The 21,180-nt window shown below is 37.8% G+C and overlaps 1 protein-coding gene and 1 long non-coding RNA gene across 2 annotated transcripts; one reads left to right on the forward strand and one right to left on the reverse strand.

Annotated features, from left to right (window-relative positions):
* The first annotated feature begins 169 nt into the window (after positions 1–169).
* Positions 170–7,713, forward strand: LOC144206725 (uncharacterized). Its single transcript, XR_013328417.1, has 3 exons — positions 170–330; positions 1,800–2,004; positions 3,754–7,713. It is a non-coding gene; the product is annotated as an uncharacterized LOC144206725 (long non-coding RNA).
* On the reverse strand, positions 478–20,789 carry LOC144206723 (uncharacterized protein C14orf132). The gene is made up of 2 exons (XM_077731853.1): positions 20,464–20,789; positions 478–1,458 (listed from the first exon to the last, which is right to left on the reverse strand). Exons 1-2 carry the CDS (start codon positions 20,488–20,490, stop codon positions 1,222–1,224), a joined length of 264 nt encoding a protein of 87 aa, XP_077587979.1. The 5' UTR covers positions 20,491–20,789; the 3' UTR covers positions 478–1,221.
* Between the last annotated feature and the right edge of the window lie 391 nt (positions 20,790–21,180).

The following is a 21,180-nucleotide window of genomic DNA, read 5'->3' on the forward strand; positions in this document are numbered from 1 at the left end:
ATAAAAGTACGTACATCACTAAGTGGACTTAAACAAAGGCAAGAAGCTTGTATATTTGTGTTAATGATGAATATTTTTTTAGAATAAACGGACGGTATCTTTGGCTATACCATTAATACTTGATTACTTTAAGTCAGTGGCAATGAAAACCCTTTTTTTCACCCAGGCCATTGCTGTATCAGAGCTGTAAAAGAGCAGAAAAACTGCAGCAGTGTTATGTTTAGACGAGGACGCTTCCTGTTACAATCGGAAGATCAGATGACATCAGCAGTGGCATTCCAGTGTGTCCATTGCTTTCAATGTGAGCCCAACTGCAGCAACATCAGACAAGTAGGTATTAAAATTTACATCCTTCTCCTGGTAATGTGAAATATCCTGATACGTGTGCTTCATCCTGCTTCTGATACTACTCTCAAAGAAGGAAAATCTTTAACAAACCTTACGGAATAAACACCCCGGAATCCTTATTCTTTTTGCCCCCTACATATGAGTATGTTGTATTTGGATCTCATTAAATTGTCCAATTATACCTTTGCCCAGCCTACTATATATTCCACACACCATCTATTTATTCACCTTTTTTTATGTGAATACTTGCCTTTAGATCCTCAAGGTGACTAAAAGAAAATTGTCAGCAAATATCCAGTATTATAGGTTGATATAATAAATTCCTAAGATAAACAGCAGGAATTTGATGTAGGTGTTGAAGTCAAAGGTTTTGAATTATCGCTTTGTTAAAAAAAAAAAAAAAAAAAACAAAGGCCTTACGATCTGATTCATGTAGATTTTAGTGAGCATAAGTGAAGTTCAATGATGACTAAGTCATTACAGTGTCCATGCCATGTATGATCCACAGAGTCTCTTTACATGTGCCCTAATGGCAATGGAGCCTCGGACGAAAATAATCCCAGCGCCCTCTAAATGTTTTAACATTCGCCATCCGCGTTCTAGGGCATAATTAAAGAGCGCTCTCCTAAATTGCTTTGTGGCAAAGGAGGCTGGCGACGTCCCTGGATCAACCCAGATCTCAAGCCCCATTTAACCTCTGTTTGCATCTCCATGCGGCAAGTGAGTGTGTTCTTCAGGGAAGACATGGAAAGAAACTTAAGCCGTATCAAGACTCTTCTGATACTTGGCAAAGAGGACAGGTCTCTGTTTTTTATCCACGACATATTATCCTCAAATCGTAGAAATCGCATCTTTGCGGGAGCGTTGTTGTTTTCAGAAGGTGCAGGCGTACACGATGCCTACCACTACGATGTTTCCGATTGTGGCCACGATTGCGATCCAAAGCCAGATGGCGTCACTGGACATGGACTGTGATTCGTCCGGCTGACCGTGCACGGAGGCGGCCGATGCAGCCGCGTGGACGCTGGCGGATGAGTTGAAAAGCGAATGCTCACCGCTGTAGTCATCGTTTGGCGAAGAGTCCATGAAGGCTCCCGTCATAACTGGGATCTGGCAGAGGGAAGAGAAATCAGAAAACCACTGATATCACAAAAAAGAGGAAGATATTTTTGAATTTCATTCCTTAACCTTTACCAAAAGTTATTAGTACAAAACAGTCCAACAAGTGTGGTGATACAACACAATATGACATCACTGGTAAATGTTTCCCTAATCGAACACATTAGGAAGTAGTGCTTAATTAACATGGAATTGATATTTCCCAAACGAAAAGGAAAAATGATGCTTTGATACAATTTGAGCTTCATAATGTTTGCTAACTAGAACAAATGAAGTTTGGTTTTCTTAGGTGTGTAAATAGAAGTGTATATGCTTTTATGTTTATGATTCAGTAATGCAGAAGTGGCCAACTCCAGTTCTCCAGAGCTGTTCTCCAGTCTGTTTTCCTGATCCCCCTCCACCAACAAACCTGAACAGGTTGCTGATCAGCTGATCATTTGATTCACCTGGTTGGCTTCCATGGCTCAAGTGCCAGTGTGCAAGTTACCATTCAGGAGTCGTGGGATGGCATCCTGCAACCAACTTCTCACTTTTAAGGTAAATTGGGTAAAATGGGAGGGTGCAATAGTAAATGTATTTGTAGTCAAGACCTTAAGATGCTGACAAAGAAAATTGTAGCTATTTCGTGGCGCAGAGGTTTGTCCACCGGATACCCATCGGGGAGACCTGGGTTCAATTCCCGGCTGCAACATATTTTCACTTAGTTGTTTGTGCAAACTTCTTGTCAAGACACTCAAATGATTACAAAGAAAAGTGTAGTCACTTGGTTGGCGCAGAGGTTAGTTCACTGGACTCCCGTCTGGGAGACCTGAGTTCGAATCCCGGCTGTGACATATTTTCACTTAGTTGTTTGTGTGAACTTCCTGTCAAGACACTCAAATGATTACAAAGAAAAGCGTAGTCACTTGGTTGGCGCAGAGGTTAGTTCACAGGACTCCCGTGTGGGAGACCTGGGTTCAATTCCCGCTGTCGCCCTTTGGCTGATCAGGACAACGTGTAGTCTGGAAAATGGAACAAGAAGGAAAAAAAAAAGAAAAACTTTTTAATTTTTATTAAACACTTAGTCATACTTTTCAGCAAAAGGTTATATTCCGAACTGCCTTCGGCAGTTCGGAAGACACTTGATGGACCTGTATGTGCGAAAGGCGTTCTCGGGTCGGCCTTCGGCCGACCCTCGACCGCTTGCTTGGTCAGTGAACCGCCGACACCGGGAAGCGAACTCACGTTCTCTCGGTGCAAAGGCGAGTGTGCAACCCACTACACCAACTCGTGCCCCACTTATACATAGGTGTTGAAACGTTTTATCCAAGGAAATGGGGTGAAACACTTAGTCATTTTTTTGACAAAATCTTTCATCCACCACTGAATACTTATACACTTAAACACTTAGGCATTAGAACTTATTCTTTTAACTGAATAATATTGTGAAAATCTTTGCCTGCACTGGGATTTGAACCCAGGACCTCACAGGCGACAGGCTGATGACTTAGCCACTGGGCCACCACCCTGTGAGAGAAAGTAGTAATACTTATAGTTTTGTCTCATTCATCTACCTGCATAATATTGTGAAAATCTTTGCCTGCACTGGGATTTGAACCCAGGACCACTGGTGTGGGAGACTGATGACTTAACCACTGGGCCACCACCCTATGAGAGAAAGTAGTAATACTTATACTTTTGTCCCATTCATCTACCTGCATAATATTGGGAAAATCTTTGCCTGCACTGGGATTTGAACCCAGGACCTCATAGGTGACAGACTGATGACTAAGCCACTGGGCCACCACCCTGTGAGAGAAAGTAGTAATACTTATACTTTTGTCTCATTCATCTACCTGCATAATATTGTGAAAATCTTTGCCTGCACTGGGATTTGAACCCAGGACCTCATGGGCGACAGACTGATGAGTTAGCCACTGGGCCACCACCCTGTGAGAGAAAGTAGTAATACTTATACTTTTGTCTCATTCATCTACCTGCATAATATTGGGAAAATCTTTGCCTGCACTTGGATTTGAAGCCAGGACCACTGGTGTGGGAGATTGATGACTTAACCACTGGGCCACCACCCTATGAGAGAAAGTAGTAATACTTATACTTTTGTCTCATTCATCTACCTGCATAATATTGGGAAAATCTTTGCATGCACTTGGATTTGAACCCATGACCACTGGTGTGGGAGACTGATGACTTAACCACTGGGTCACCACCCTATGAGAGAAAGCAGTAGTACTTATACTTTTATCTCATTCATTTACCCGAATAATATTTGGAAAATATTTGCAGGCACCAGGATTTGAACCCAGGACCACAGAGGTAGCAGGCTGATGACTTAGCCACTGGGCCACCACCCTGTGAGGGTAAGCAGTAGTACTTGTACTCTCGTATCCTTCATTTACCTGAATAATATTGGGAAAATCTTTGCATGCATTGGGATTTGAACCAAGGACCACAGAGGTGGTAGATTGATGACTTATCCACTGGGTCACCACCCTGGGACAGTAAGCAGTAATACTTGCACACTCATCTCTTTCATTTACCTGAATAATATTGGGAAAATCTTTGCATGCACTAGGATTTGAACCCAGGACAAAAGAGGTAGTGGACTGATGACTTATCCACTGGGCCACCACTCTACAAGATTAGGCAGTAGTATTTGTTGTTGTGTCTCTTTTCACTCCCAGACCTTACTTAGTACTTTATTGTACCTTCAAGTGGGAAAAGTTAGGTAAGCTTACAAAGCAGAGTAAACCAGGATTTGAACCCAGGTTCACAGAGTTGGGAGACCAATGACTTATTCACTGGGCCTCAGGCTCCCAAAAGTATGCAGTTGTATTTATTGTTTTTTTCCTCAATTTACTCTCAGTATTCCCCTCATTCATATTCCAAGCAATTGATCTTCGTATGTGTAGAAAATTGTAAAACTGATTATCTGGTTTGTAGGTTATTTTTCAAAAATGTATATGGGTGAGTATTTGTGGAACTTTAATATCTTGTTGACTGTGAAGAAGGTTATTTAGAATATAACAGAAATTTAAACTTAGATTAAATATAATACTGATTGATTTTAATCGTTTAAAATGAGCTTCTGTTATGCTACCTTTCTCCAACATTTCTTCTAAAGCAAATGGAAGCTCTCATCTCTGTCTACATTCTTCATATCGATGTTTTATTCAGGAACTCATTGTCCTCAGAAGCGAGCAGTTTACATAAATTGGGCAAGTGCACTGGATAAAATGAAGTGCGCAAAGATATTCTAGTTGACGTTGCGCGCATCTAAATATTTAAATTGCCACAGCTTTTACATTCTTATCTTTCTGGATGCAGTGACTAAATATATACAGTATCTCAATAAATTAATATGAATTGATGCTCTTTGGGGTTGCTGTGTAGTCTATTTTCTACAGTCTCAAATCCCATGAGCCTCAAATAAAATGCATCAAGAAGCAGATCATAAATGGATGGCGGAAAACTATAACAGAGACCTCAGGAAAAGAGGACCCCAACGTTTCTTAGCTCTTAAGTGCACAGTAGGTCATCCCCTATGCATTACTAGCAGAGAAGACATGCTCAATATGGTAATGCTTAACCTGGCAGAGAGGCTCAAGCACATAATTTCAAATTTTGAACTCATAATATTGATATTTGCCCATATCCATCAACCATTTGGGCCACATTAGTGGCCACTTGCAGCTTTTGGTCACGCAATATGTATTTATTCATATTATGGCAACCAAAGATTTACTTGGGGAATGTTTGCTATTAACAACCGTGCCCTATCTCTTCAGGGGTTGGTTGCCATAAACATTTACCATCTCCATCGCCAAAATTGTGTTGGGAGAATGCAATGGAATAAGACTAGTCAAGTCTTCGTACTAGCCTGATCTGACCTACATTTTAGAATAATTACGGTGAACTGGTAGGTGAAAAGTAAAAAACAAACAAACAAACAAATGAGATTCAGCTAAGAAAATGAACCAAAAACTTTCTTACTGCAGTTGTCAGCCATGATTTACATAATAGACTTTGAACTTGGAGAGAAGAAAATTGGTAACTTCAGAGTTGTCCCAAAAAATGTCTTAATAACCTGTGTAGTGCATATTATAAAATGGGCCATGGTTTCAATATATGCTACCTGTATCCCCTGAAACCATTAACAGACATCACCCTTAAATTGCTAGTCAAACAGGGGCATGCATTCTGGGAATACACTGTCATGTCTTGTTCAAGATAGGAGCTTAAAACCTCCGGCAAAAACGCTCTGCACTCATGTTTTCCTTAAACTGAAACGTCCCGTGATCTCGAACCGGATATTGCCCAATTTCTCAGTTCTAGCGGAAGAAACTCATGCTGACAGCTAGAAATGCTACTGTCAGATGCTGTTACCGCTGTGTCTGAAACCTAGACATAGTGACACACTTATTAAAATTCCTACTGACGGACTTGCCACCTAAAATATTGGATCACAGTAGTATTTCCACTTGATCACAATATGCCTACATTGGATACGTCTCCTTTCCAAACACAAGTCCTTGTGATCTCCAGCCAGATGGTTTACTATTTGTGATCCACAGCAAGGGAATGTATCGTGGCAGCTGCTACTGTCACATCATGTTCTCTGCATTGACAACATGAAACTTACCCATCTGTCAAATTGTCACAAAATAGTCACATCCCTGTGAACATAGTTTTTGGTTGTTTACAGGGAAAGAAAATATCGGGTCATCTGTAGCATCTATAGGGGGACCACAACATAACAACAAGAGTAATAAGTACCAAGGACAAGTGTATAATCATTATTATCACGACTTTTTTTTCATTTTAAATCGGAGCGCTTAAGTGAAAATGTATTGGCGAAATCGTGGTATCAGAGCGTCTTGACGACACCAATTTTTCAAACTAAACCATTTTTCAGATTCTCCAAAAACTAAAATGAGTAATAAGTATTTTTTTTTTATTCTTGTTTCATGGCCTAAAGATTGGGGAGCTAAGATCTATAGGGAAAATCCCCCTGTGACATTTGCAATAAAGAACAATTCCACATTATCCATGAAACAGACTTCTGTCAAGATATGGCAAGGATTTGAGTCGTTTTGTATTTTTCTTTAAACCTTATCCTGTCTGCTGAAAATGACCTGCTGCTCACCCTGGCTTCATCGCCGCTGGGCTAATGCCAATTATGACTGTCATTATTTTGACACCTGGGGTGAGAAGTAGCGGGTAGCAACAGGGCGAATGATTTCTACCAACTGGAAGGAGAAGCCAGTGTTCTGTGGATTTCTCTGTTTATGCATGAAATCGCCAAACATACATTCAAAAAATCGAACATAAACTTTAAGAAAAATGCATCTCTGTTTGTCGGGTATCTAGCTAATTATATTCACACAAAACTTACTTTTACATGACAATCCCTTTAATCTTCAACTTATCCAGGCGTTTAAAAAAAGTAACTAAACTTTATCATCTGCTCGTCTGGATGTAAATCTGCTCAGTCAACTTTAAGGTAGCTTGTTCATCCTCTCAGGCTTGTTAAGACCTCCACTTTCCACTCTGGTTCCTGTTACTCAGATTTAGAGCATTGCTTCTCATTGATTTTTCTCTTCTCTACTCCTAGTACTTGCTGCTACGTCTGGCCAACTGCCCTTTTTGCTTTTAATAAATCTTATAATTCAGTACAACAAGGGTGACGTGATATGTGCTTTGCTCCCGGGACTGTTTTTCAACTCTTATAGTCTCTTAACTCCCAAGTAGGAACATTTGTCATTTATGTCTTACTCTGATCTTCTTGTTGTTGATTTACTGTATCTTGTACTATTGAACTACTGTATGTCAATTAAAAAAAAAAAAAATAGTGTTATTTTAAAGGGTCATGAATAGGGTATCTGACTTTGTAAAACAGGAATTTATATCTTGACGTGTAGACAATTCATTTTCATAGACTAAAAAACTTGCAGCCAATTGAACGTTTGAAATTTTCTTCATTGTTAAAGTGAGAAAAGTACATTTTATTTTTGCTCAAGAAATCATGCGCAAAGTATATGTGATACAAGACACAACAGAGACACGGTACCAACGAAACAAAGGTGGTGTGCGAAGTGGTAATGCCTTGCCAGACGTGAGAAGAGGACAAGAGTGCGTGTTCCCATCTGGGCTCGTTGCCCGATAATATACGGCACTTATTGGCAGTCGCACGATGAATGCAAGTAGGAGATATTCCTGGGTACATCAATTATGAAACTGGAGAATCCCCCCCCTCCCCCCCCCCCCCCCCACACACACACACCCAGCATACAAAAACTGATTTCTTGTTCTTGCCAGATAGGAATTACGGCGCAGTGTGTGAAAGCATGTATATTGTATCACTTTGGGGGAAGCCCAGGGGGGCTAAATTGAATTCCGAGTCATAGACGCCATCTGTCCATGTGTGGAACGAACATGGCATCCAATTTCCATTTAGTCCAAGCCAAAATGTGGTGTTTTTGACAATAATAATGACAATGTGTTATCTAACATGTGTTTGGTAATTTAAAGCCTTCTTTTGTGAAGTATGTCTGCTTCGGTAACTCGTTTTCATAAGTTAGAAATTTGACGTGATATTGTTTTACAGACTTTGAGTAAATGTAACTCACAATAAATCAAAATTTCACAAAGAGAAAATGTTTGTTGATCTGTGTGGACTGAACTATAATATGCATTAGAACAATAAAACTAGCCATTCATATGGGATCAACGGTGTTGATGTGAGCTTACATGTTAGTTGGGAAAAAAACATATGGTACAAAGACTCTACAAACTCAATTTGAGCAGTTTTCTGTCCGGAAAATGAATTTTATATAATATATTTATTTTCCTTGTTCTCGTATGAACACGACTTATTGAATAAGACTTTATTGCATTCACCTTCATGGAGGTTGTGTGGCCAGGAAAACACTGTCATCAATGAGATTTATTCAATTTTATCACTACTAACCCTTGAAGCCTCAATTATTCCAAAGGACATTTCTCACATTTATTTTCTACACAATGCAATAAATGCTTTCTAGATATTTTTCTCAGGGAGCTTAAATTAAAAAAAAAAAAAAGGTATAATGTATATTGAAACTAAATTAAAACGTCATTCATTGTTCATTTTCCTATAATTGAAGGAAATGCAAAGCTGTACGTAATTTTAAAGCACAAGATCAATAATATAATAACCATCAAAAGGATTGACTTAAAAAAAAAAACAATTTCACTCTTGAAATGCAAGTTATTTTGTTGAGTTTTTAAAATGAATTCCTAGATCATACTAAGTTTTCTTAACGAAGCCAGAATAGTTTCTGTTTTAAAGCTGCTTTTTTATACTAATATTACACATGCAACAGACCCTTTTGAGTCAGAGAATCATGCATTTGGGTCACAATACATGGTGCTAACATACAAAAAAACTCGAAATCAAATCAATATTTAAGCATATTCATGTTAAGAGCCTTTTTTGCTTGAGGGCCTTTTAAATTTGGCCTATTTTTTTTTGTTTTTTACATTTAATAACAGTATCGCCGCTCCTAACATTAGAATTTGTGTAAAAATGAACCTCAAATAAAACACGAGGTAGTCGATATTATTGCCAAAAAGCACTGTAGGGAAACCAAACATAGAAATAAAATCATTTTCTAGGGTTACTCGATCAAATTACAGTGCTTATTGTTAAAGAAAATGACTCAATTACCGCCATTGACAGAGTGAGTTCTAAGCAACTCAGCTCACTATGTATTTTTGGGCTGTATCCATCACTCACATTGCCCCCCCCCCACCCCCAAAGTGAACAAAATATGGCTTTTTCTTGCTCAAAGCCAAAGGCCATGAATCATTGATGGAGGCACGTATTTTAAATATGCATAAAGATGGCTATGAGCAGCATGTGTTTTATGTTACATTTTACACCAAAGAACCATATCATAGCGCAGAACATATTTCTTGTGGACTAGGCTTCAAAATCTATATGCACAATCTCATGCTTTGTGATGCCGTTTCGATTAAAATAGAGCCAGCAGAGTCACATGTCACCTCTCCCTGCCTGGTTACGGCTACGTATAAGATGGAGGATGGTGCCCCGGGCGGGAGTGGCGACGGCTACATAAAATATCACAAGGACATAGATTTATGTCTATTTTTATTTATTTTTTAATTTAGACAAATTTTTCTTCTAATATTTATATCAGATAAAATATTTTTGTAATTGTTTTACGAAAAAATTAGTATTTTACACTTAGTTCATGTACTTAGTTCTGTATCTAGGCTAACAAAATAGTGACTTAATTTTTACATAATACACAAGATGATAATAATGGTAATTATTATTGTTTTTGATGTTATAATTGTTGTTTGTTACCAATGTATTTTCAATTGTTTGCAGAATAAAACAGACTTAATAATTAGACTAATATTCATATTTAAAGTAATAAATAGCATCATTTTCTGAATGAGTGAAAGTGAATTCATGCACTCAATGGCTATTTTTTTATGCAGACAAATGCATGATGACATTCAAGGTCAGATAATAAAAACAAAAACAAAAAACGATGATAAAGCACTGCTTTTAAATAACCCTGTGGCATTTTGTCCATAACGTTTCTCTAGTTTATTTTGCACACTCCTTTTACATGTAAACCAGCACAGCACTAATTACTGACACTTTCACATTATGCTCTTTTTTGCATGCGGTAGCAAAAAACAACAACAACAAAACTAAAGCAAGGAAGATGCCAGAAAGTATGCAAACAAAGAGATTAATAATCCTCATTAAGGATGATATAACTCATACATGCTCCTGTAAAACTTAGATTACTTACTCATCAATCGGAACAAGCGGAGAACACTGACAATTAACAACAATGGAAGAATAAGAGCTGTGTTTTCTATTTACTCATCGTCATAAGGAGACAAATTGTGTCCCACAGGAGATTCAAGCCAACAAGTACTGCTTCAAAGTAGAGTACCTTTGTTTACACTTCAAAAATAGCCCATTACTGCCTTAGAGCATCGATACACTATCACTGACACTCAATTTGTGTATTGTTTAAAATAGTGAACATGTGCGATACGCAGCAGTATTAAATACGTGGCACGGGGGCCAAAAGCGGTCCAATCCGACCGGACTGCGTGCCACTTTGTAGCTCATTCATACTTCTCGTACAGAATTAAATGCCGTCAAAACGGTGCTTTCAAATTACAACCAATGAGTTCATAATAAAACTTTAAAATCCCCTCAAAATCAATACATAATGATCCAAAATTGTCAGGACCCTGAAATGTAAGTGAAAAAAAGTCACGCAAAGTTAACTAAATGCCTGCAAGTGACAATAATAGACATCAAATTCAATGAAAATGGCTATGGAAGCTCATTTTTTACTGCCATTGACGGCACTAGATGTCCAATCTATTTTCTCTGGGAGGACCAACTGAACAAACATTAAGTAATTGAACTTGTGGGCCAAAAATAAACTGTTCTACCCCATGAGATCTATTTGGCATTATTGTGACACTGAGTTTGATACCACTGCTATACAAGAATACTGTCACGTCAAGAGCGGAGATTCAGCCAGTTGTTGTTGCTGTTGTTCATCATTAAGCTCAACATCTTCAATATCACAATGTTATGAGATGCACACAATTTTGTTTGGCTGTCAGGCTGTTGCCCTTCCTGTTCCTCCATTCTAGCCAGCTGTGTAACGTCTGAGACTATTTTCTGTTCACTCTTTTCAAATACTTGTCACTTGATTGTGTTGCTTGCTCCCGCTGTGTCGCGCCTTCCCGCTGAGCGCTTAGCTTGAATGTGTAATTTTTTTTTCATTTGTGGGGTCCAGCTGCTTTAACACTTAGTATTCACACACATCCTTAAAATCTATTAAGAGTTTGACATATTTTTTGTTTGTTTTTGAGGGAATAAATAGCAGTTAACAAAAGAAGTAGTACTTCATATGAGGATAAAGTTGTATCTCATGACAATTACATGTTTTTTTTCGTATTTCTTTTAACAATTAGTCCATCGCATCATATCAAATAGCAGTTAACAAATAAAGTAGTACTTCATATGACAATAAAGTTGTATCTCATGCCAATATTGTGTTTTTTCAATATTTTAAAATATGCTCGACCCTAGGAAGGATAACAGGACCCTAAAACTAATGAATAAATGTGTGATTAAAAATGTAATCAATTATTTTTCAAAAATAATAAGCCTCAAGTCCTAACATTGGTAAAAAAAAAAAAAAAAAAAAAGTGCCCCCTCTTTACTGCAGACACTTTCCAGGGATGAAAATGGAGACTTTTAATTGAATCTCCACTCATGTAAGACTTGCTCTAGAGTGACTTGATGGCAATGAGGTGGGTTTTTTTTTTGGCTGCCTACGACTAAAATAACATGGCAGAGCAACTCTAATCCAGTTGAAAATTGCAAAGCAGAGTAAAACGACAAGATGACAAAATATTCCATCTACATCCTTAAGAACAAGACCATTTGTAAATGAAATGAACATTTCCAACCACCAACAAGATCACCATTTCACCCTCTTAAATCAACACTTACTCAAATAAAAACAAACAAATGGTACTTTCTGTCACAAATAGAAATAATCACATAAAAGAGGAAAACATTTCAAAGCCACTAGACACATAATCCTTCTAATTGAATTAAAGAAGCAATACAAGCAACTTCAGAGTAGAAATACTCATACTTAAAAAGATTAACAAAGACCTCTGCCAAGGCTTAGAAATGCAATGTTCATAATCAAATCCATTAATCACATTATTCCAGATCTGGATTTTAAATGACACTTTTTGACAGCAATGACTTTGAGATCTCTGAGTGTGAAAAGAAAAATCAAATGACATCCTGATAGTCTGTGCAACATAACGCTCAAGAAAGATTGCCTTCTGTTTATCGAAATGACTTTGCGTAAAAATTTCGGGTTAGGTCAGACGACGGACGCCACTCGCAGCTCCGCCTAGTCGCCGCGACCTTGTCATCATTGCTTTGCCATCTTTTTTTTTTTTTTTTTTTACTCCCTAGCCTGAACCCGAGGGTTAACTGCTCATCACACACACACCTCCTCAAGAACCATTGCACCCTTTATCCCCGGCAAAGGCAAATCTAGCCCAACCCCTAGAGGTTCCGTTTTTTGCGTGGCAAAACAATCAAGATAAAGGTCGCGAAAGTTGGAATCATCACAAATAAACGTAAAATTTTGGCCTGGCTAGACATTTGCAAAGTGCCCTTGCACTTCCTGTCGACACAGTGAATTGTCAAGTTGCGAACGGCGCATAAATCACACTCAGTGGGAGCCCAAACATTGCATGTTAAGCATCATTAGGCTGCCCGGCTTATTCTTCTTTAACTCCACTCTTAAGTCATTATTCATGTGGGAGGCTTAAAATGTTTTTGGGATAAAATATAAATGATCAAAATGACTTTTTTTGATGAAATAACTTTTAGAAATACAAATATTATAGCTTGGAGGGCAACATGTCATACACAATTTAAAAAAAATGTAATATTTAATCTAGTGGCGAAAAAAAGGTACAAAATGAGGAAAAAATATTTTAGAAACATATTCTTGCTCATATTTGTGCGAAGTTTGACTATAAATTATCAGACCTCCATGTTTAATTATTTGGCTCATGCAGTCAGGACACCAAAGATAAGTCAATAATTATTATATTAAGCCAAAAGCTAACACTAAACAAAACAAATACCAATAAATTTCCACATACAATTTAACCATTCTACACCATCAACTCTGCCACAGTTAATTTTTAGATACAACTATCAACAAAGCACAATGCAAAAACTGGAAGACAACATTCTATACTAATGTGTATGAAACTAATCATTAGCCACATTGGAATTAATGAATCACAATAGATTTCTCAGCAAAATCTATATTTTAAAATGGATTTATAAAATAGAAAATAAGTCCTACCCTTAACAAAGGAGACCTTTTCTGAACTGAGATGTTTACATACAAGTACTGCAGAATATGCCGTTTTTAGGGCACTTTCTGGGCATATTTTTCCCCAAAATCAATTCAATTACCCATTTTAATCTATGTTTAACTTCAGCACTTCTGTTATGAATGATCTTAATTGAACCGCAACAATAAACTAACATTCTAATCCATGCCCAATAGGTTTAAAAGACCAGGAAAGTGCGCTCAGGTGAAACAATATTGACAAAATGAGTAAATACAAGTCCATGTTTAACATGCCCGACTATACATCTCATTATTTGATAATGCCATTAAACACGTAGACGTGGACACATTGACAAAAAACCCAAAACAAACAAGAGGCCTTCTATTGGAATTACATTTGAATAAATTACACAGCATGGTCCTTAAAACTTCTTAAAACAACAACAACAACTTTGAAACCTTGTTAATCTTATCCACATATGAGCCATCCACTGCATTAGCTGACACGATAAATATTAAATATTGCAAACCTGTCCCTCTGTGATCGGTCTACAGTTGGTCTCATTATAAAATGAAAAATTAGGTATTGCACAAGTTAAATATGCTACTTGCCCAAATGCAAATGTGTGTTTATGGATGATGCTGCCAAAGTTCTGTTAGCCATTGTACTTTTATCATCAGGTTGCACTGTCAAAATTTTCTCATTAATATTGGTCACTGGCAGACAAATTTATTCATTATTAGTTAGTATTTATACCCAAAAAAACACAGTGTATAAACAAGGTCAGCTAAAGATATGGGGGAGGCCTGTTTGGAGAATATATTGGGACGCCATAATGCCTAACACCGTCAATGGCATCCAATAAATCAATGATGTAACAATAATGTGATCATCTATACTTCAATATACTTGTTGATATTCTGCAAACTCTACACAGCATCTTTTTGGCGCTCCGGTTCGGCTATTTAGGTTAGAAAAAAATACTACTATGACAGTTGGCCTTTCTACAATAGCAAATCGCCATCAGCTTGACAACACAAGAGCTGAAAAGGGAAATTAGCGCGTCTTGTGCGGTGTGTATTGCGGCAGGTGGGTTTAGTGTTTGTGGATGATTGCTCTACATATTTCCCTGCGGGAAGATGAGCCGCAAGAGTGGTGTTGGTGGTTGGGGGGGGTGGGAGGAGGGCTATGTGTTTGGGGTTTGTCACATATACACTATGTTGGCCTAGATACAGTGCAACACTTTAGCGGCATGGCCTCAATCTTGAATGAATTTATTCATGTTTCAGAGAGTGAAGTGCAAATACGAGTCATGAAGAATCCATAACCTTTGGTGGACAGTCAATAAGGACAAAGCTAAAACCTCATGCCATGCATTATTCAAAATTTTGCAGTAATCCCCCCACACGCCATTTTATCATTAGTGTTATATTTATCTAATTTAGTTATCCACTGCCTGCGTTTTTTTTACAAACTAAATGTTCCCACCCCATTTCTTCCTATTTTTTCTAAAATCCAGAAAAGTCATTCTGGAAAAAAAAAAATTCAACTGCTAAAAATTTATACATTAAACCTTCCTGATCCTTTTCGATTTTCCCAGAGTTCACAAGAATTGCGTTTATTTTCATTCTAGAAACATATTTTAGACTAAGAGTTATGGTCTTTAGGTACATTAAATTTCAAATGAATCAACGACACTATTATTCTGCACAGATCTTCATATTTCAAGTGTATGTTCCTGACTTTTAGCTGAGAAAAAGAGCCTGGACCAGGATAGTGGTGGGGGAAGGTGGTGCGGTTGGGGGAATGCCTACATGAAAAATTAAAAATGTTCAGGAAAATCAAAGTTAGCTTACTTCACTAGCACTCATGCATGCATCCGGGAACATAGGTGTATGTAATACAACTCACTGTACTGTAAGTGCTTGATTCATCGGCTCATCATTAAAGTTGCATGCATCCAAAATGAGACGCTCCCTAGTCATGTGTGCTTTATATAAACCGCCAGCCAAGAGCCTAGCAGCTTGACGCGGATGATGGAAAATAACTTCTATAAATCTCCCTGATGCCAAAGTAACGTAGAGGATATAATTGACATTTTCGGAGAAGGACGAAAATTTGTTAACTGAGATTATTTCATGCAGCCGACACAAATGAGCTGTCAGGCTGAAATAATTGAGATGTAACGGAGGAGGTGAAATGTAAAATAATGATGGAAAAGTATGGATCTGCTTTTCCCAGCCAAACAGAGATCATTAGGAAGCATAACATAACACTACCGCTGGTAAATAGCATGTAACTGAGTGTTTTGTTTTTAGACTTATTTGTAGAACAATGCAGGGGATCTAATGAAATGTTTATATTAAACTGAAATTTACACACTCCAAAATAATTGATTTACTTTGGGAAATTAGACAAAAGCACTCGCCTCAAGTCAATAATATTGCTATGTTAATTCAATTATCAACAAGCATGCTAAATTTGCACTTGCGTTTCTGTTTTAGACTGCAATTCTGGCCCGGGAAAGTAAATCATGAGTGCCGGCCGACTTACTGTTTTAGGATCAAATTCAAATGAAGAGTATAGATGTATATTAAATTTCCTGATTTTACCCCTTTTAAATTAGTAATTGAAATTTTTAATCCATTTTTCTGTGTTTTTAGTTCAAAAATCATTTGTAAAATCTAAAAATAGATTAAAAAAAAGCTCAAATAAACATTGTTTTAGATATATAAAAAAACTGAATATTTAGGGCTTTAAATCCAGTTCTTTTAATCCATTTATAAAATAAAAAACTCTAAATATCATATCTAAAATGGTCCAGCCCACATGAAATCAAGTTGACGTTAACGCGGCCAGCAAACCAACCCCGAGTCAGACACCCTTGCTGTAATTGAATAGGTATGCCACTCAAGAACAACGATAACCACAGTTTATATATAATGAACGAAGGCTGCCTGCCATTGTGCTCATAAGTGCATTTGATTCAAATACCCAAACTCATCTGAATATGCAACTATGTGAGTCGGTATTTGTCAGCTATCGGAATATGGCCTTTGCATTATTAAAAGTTATTGTGAGGTGGCTGTCTACTCTTCACTCATCTGTGTGTTGGGCTGAGATGGACAACCCTGTCAGATGGGATGCCTCGACTGGGACTGCTTCTCCAAATAAGGCGAGATAATGAGATATGCTGATGGGCTGTCACCAGTTAGAGACATAACACCTGAGGCCATGATGCAGAACATTGCCAATTGCACAAGCGAACAATGCACTGGCTCCATGGAAAAGTTTGAAACACTACCAATGCAACAGGAGGAAATAAAACATTTTAAAAAGTGTCTTGACAACATTGCATCACCGTGCACTTGACCTCGAGAGCCATAAACTGTTTGTACCTTCGACACAAGAGACAGTGTGCTTTTGAAAGGCAGCCAAGTGGTGCCTTACTAAAACTTGATAACAATGTTGCTGGTTCATAAAGTAAGAAGCCAATTGTATAGTTCACTGTGGGCTTTCCCATGTAATAATATCTATATAGCACTGAGTGAGTTTACAAATAAACGCTCGGTTGGAAAATCTGCATTGGAAGGGCGAGTGCACAAATGAATGGTAGTTTTTTCACTCTGAATGTATTTAATGTTTAAAATACAGCATGGATTAAGATTTAAACGGGTAAATATCCAAAGCATGTTCAGGGAAAGCTCTATTTTTTGGGCTTTTGCCAGACATCTTTTCTAATTAATACAAAAATGGGGATGGAATTTTGACGCTTTGTACAGTTCTGTTATTTTGTACTTTAAGTATTCAATGCACAGCATTGAGTAATTTGCAAAACTAAAATGCAATTACTAGATGCAGACTGTAAATTAAATGCAGCATGTATTATATACAGAATGGAGTTATAACAGAAAGAAATAGCAATAATAGAGGACCAACTTTTCATGTAATGTAAAAGAAATTAACTACTATTAGGGGCACCGCATAGTAGGCATACCAACATTTGTTTTCATATATAAATCACACCAGATTAAATAGTGCATGAGTTCATCAATTACTGCATTTGTTCTGCATCTTTTAACATTGTAATTATTGTTTTACATATTAATTTTATACTATTTGTCTTATTGATGAGTTTCTGAATGATAATTGTGTCTTGAGTAATTTACTGGAGTACTATAATACAGTTATACAGCAACACAATAGTTTACAAGTCATTAAGCACAAATTGAGTCATAAATAAAGTGGAATGGATTACCGTCTTGTTTTTTGTTTTGTTTTGGTAGTCCGAAAAAATAGAGGTAGTATTGCAATTTTCATCCAAGTATGCCTTCACTTGGCCAACTTATTGTATGAAGATTTCTCTATAAATTCTGCAACAAGTGTCAAACATGCCTCCCTCAAGATTAACTATTCCCTCTGCAAACATAAGTTTGTTTTTCTGACCGGATCAGACAATTTCAAGGAAAATAAGGTTAGAGAGACGCAAGGTCTAATTATGCTCCCAGCTCTCATCGTTGAAGGATGACTTTTTTTTTAGCTCTGTGTTGGATTTATGGCACTAATGAACATCATGCGCTGTCACAGTCTGCCGTCCTAATGGTCGCTCCCTCCTAGCTGCTTCTCAAATGATGCTCTTCAATAGCTGAATCTTCCCAAGTTAGAAGACAGTTATGACAAATTCTACCATCCTTAGGAGATAAAATGATGGGAAAAGGTCTTGCGGTTCACACTCGCTTCATTAAGGGTGACCTGAGGCTCTCAAAATATATTAAACTCAAACCGCAACTGTAGTCTGAAAATCTAATCCGCAACAACACACTAAGAATTAACCAGATTAGTTTTGTGTTCCTTAAGAGTCAAAATGTTGGTGTTTTTTCATGATTTTTACGTAGTCCGTTAAACTGTGTACTGAATGACAAACTTCACTCGTCATAACAACAACAACAACTATAATAAATTCAAGATTATTCAGTTTAACATTCAATTTGAGGAAGACAATCCCTCTATAAGTCATTCTCTTACAGTAGGATGCTCCATTCAAAGACTATAATAATACACAGGCAAGCATATTTAAATACGACTTGACTCAACATTAGCCAGCAGCATGCCGAAATAAATATCTATGAACAGGAATTCCCTTGAGGAAGAACCGCTTAGTATCACTTTAGGCATTTTTGCTTTGCACTGAGTGATACGTGTCATTTGTTCACAGTCATGTTCACTTAGCCGTCAACAGTCCCTCTTCTGCCCGCGTGCCTGCAGCCTTGTTCGCCAAAGATTCACAAGTGAGTCACAGTGGCAGTTTTTCCTCCCCAAGAGCTCGCTTGCCTGTCGCCGGTGATCTTAACTTCGTTAGGGACCAGTTAAAAATGCACTCTGCCTATTTCCATACAGTCAGCCAGGATAGACTAACTCAACTGCGACACTAACACAAGCTAACGACACTGAGCCTACAGATGAAAATTCCAGATCTTTAACAGTGGCAAGCACTCTGGCTCACCAGGATTGTAAACTGATCTAATCACGCCGTAGCACTCCACCACCAAATGGAAGACTGCTCATCCATCATGTTATCAAGGACAAATCTCAGTTACCCCTGTTAGTGTTTAGTGTGTCTATAATTGATTTGTTTTTGTCTGTATTCTTTGCCGAGTTTGTTTTGTGCACTAAAACAAATCCAAACTTTTTTGGCCCTTGACCTATTTTAATCAGTGGTCATTTCCATAGACCGTAATTGCTTCCCAAGGTCACAAAGCGTGTGCACGGAACCTGCGGCTCTCCAATGAGTGACTGCACACAATGATGCTCAACCATCCACCGGTTTATGAATATGATTAGAAGAAATTCCCCTTGGTAATTCTGCATCTAAGATCGCTGCCAGCCGTTCTTTTCGCTATTCTTGCTTTCCAAAAGCCAAGTAGCTCCAAGACATTTTCTATGTGTGTGCGTGCCTTTATAAGGTGAATAATTTATCTCTTTTGATATTTTACTCACGGAAAGTTTGCACAATTAGCGAATAGGAGGCACCCACTCACGTCATTTTTATGCCGACAATAAAGGAGACAAAAGCATCATGGATGAGGTAGTACACCACCTTGTTTTGGAGCTTGTTTGAATCTAATTGTAAACATTTGTCCCACATGAGAGCTATGATATTGTGAGCTAAAATCAATTACGCGCATCCAATTACAACATAACCACAGTTAGACTTCAGCGTGGCAAATAACATTTAATTAGAAAAAATGAGTCACTTGTTTTGCTCTTAATTGCTAGTGTAGTTCTTAAGAGTGTCTGGGGACGTTGCTTTCTTCTACAGTACTCGCTGAAGATTAAAAAAAAAGGATTTTTGGAGGAAGGTCTTAGATTTGTTTGAATAATTTCTTGATTCAATATTCTGTATGGACAAATACGTTGTGCAGGAGAAGTCAGATGTGGTAAAAGTTTCATTGCAAAGATGAAAGTATTAACATATGTTAAATATTGATTAATTCGCCTATCAATTACAGTAAAAAAATATGGAGATCATCCACTTTGTTGATTAAAATGCTCAGAATGAATTTTAAGGAACTACCTTCCAAGTTTTTCCTCAAATTCACAATTTTTAGTTATGGTTTTATGGAATCTAAGCACTAGCCCAAAAATGCACAATGAAGAGCAAACAAAGTTGCTTTTGAGGGCAATTTTGTATCTAATCGTATTTTATGTATGTTATCCATACATTCTCTACGTTGCTCATATTATTCAGTCTCATGTTCTGCAAGTGTTAAACATCCTACTGTAGTCCCAAACAAAATAAATGAGATGGATAATGTGTATAATGTGACTCGCCGTTATAAATCCCTAACTTGACTGACTCCTTATTCTTTCAAATCTTAATCTCAGTTTCACTACCATCAAAAACACCCTAAGAGAAGTTAAAGTAGGTAAAAGTTGCCAATACAATTGATAATAATCAATGATATGTATAATAAAAAAAAGCCCATGTACATTAGCCTGTACAAAAACAGCCTGTAAATGAAAAGTTTTAACATCAACACTCACCTGCGCGGCCATAAAGGAGAGATCCATGCTGTTGCTCGGCTCAGGGCGAAGGCACTCAATGAAAAAAAGCCTGCGCGCGTGTTTGACGCTCCTCCTCCTCCTCCTTCTAGTCCTCCTCGTCTTCTTCTTCTCCTTCACCTCCACTTCGAGTATGTGCCCCCTCTTTTGTTTTTAATCTCCTCCTATTTGGGAGCACACACATAGGCAGGCAATTCACGTTGGATTCACATGGAAAAGAGGATGGAGAAGGAGTAGGGGGTGCAAAAATAAGAGGGGGGGAAGAGAGGCAGCGATGAGAGGAGGAGATGTAGATGCAAGAGGCAGCGTGAGAGGATGTGGAGGAGAGTTGAGGCAGACGCTCTGACACATTATAGTCTATCTCTCCTCTGTGTCTAGGTCAGGCGAATTTGAGCATCTCCAGATAGTAAAAGATGGGAAGAGATTACAATCTTTTCTTTCTCAAGAAAATCCAATGCACTGATTGTATCAAGTGTTTGGATAAATAGGACTACAGTTGCTTCTGTTACTGCCTCCCAATTCAACATTTAGAGTATCTAGTGTCATACTGTACTCTGGATTGCAACTTCCCAGGGGGTCTGCGAGTCAAATAATTGCAGCGTCTAAACGGATTGATTCAAAGTCATTCGTAGAGGAGAGGGACTAAGCCATTCCATCAATAGAGAAAGTAATCTATTACTACTACTACTACATACGATA

The sequence above is a fragment of the Stigmatopora nigra genome, chromosome 13, assembly GCF_051989575.1.
Source record: "Stigmatopora nigra isolate UIUO_SnigA chromosome 13, RoL_Snig_1.1, whole genome shotgun sequence".
NCBI lineage: Eukaryota > Metazoa > Chordata > Actinopteri > Syngnathiformes > Syngnathidae > Stigmatopora > Stigmatopora nigra.

What these genes read in the sequence shown, in the direction of transcription:
- LOC144206723 (XM_077731853.1), bottom strand. Translation starts at nt 20,490, where the DNA reads ATGGATCTCTCCTTTATGGCCGCGCAG. An exon ending in TCTCCTTTATGGCCGCGCAG is followed by an intron (nt 1,459 to 20,463) that starts GTGAGTGTTGAT and finishes TCCCTCTGCCAG; the next exon opens with ATCCCAGTTATGACGGGAGC.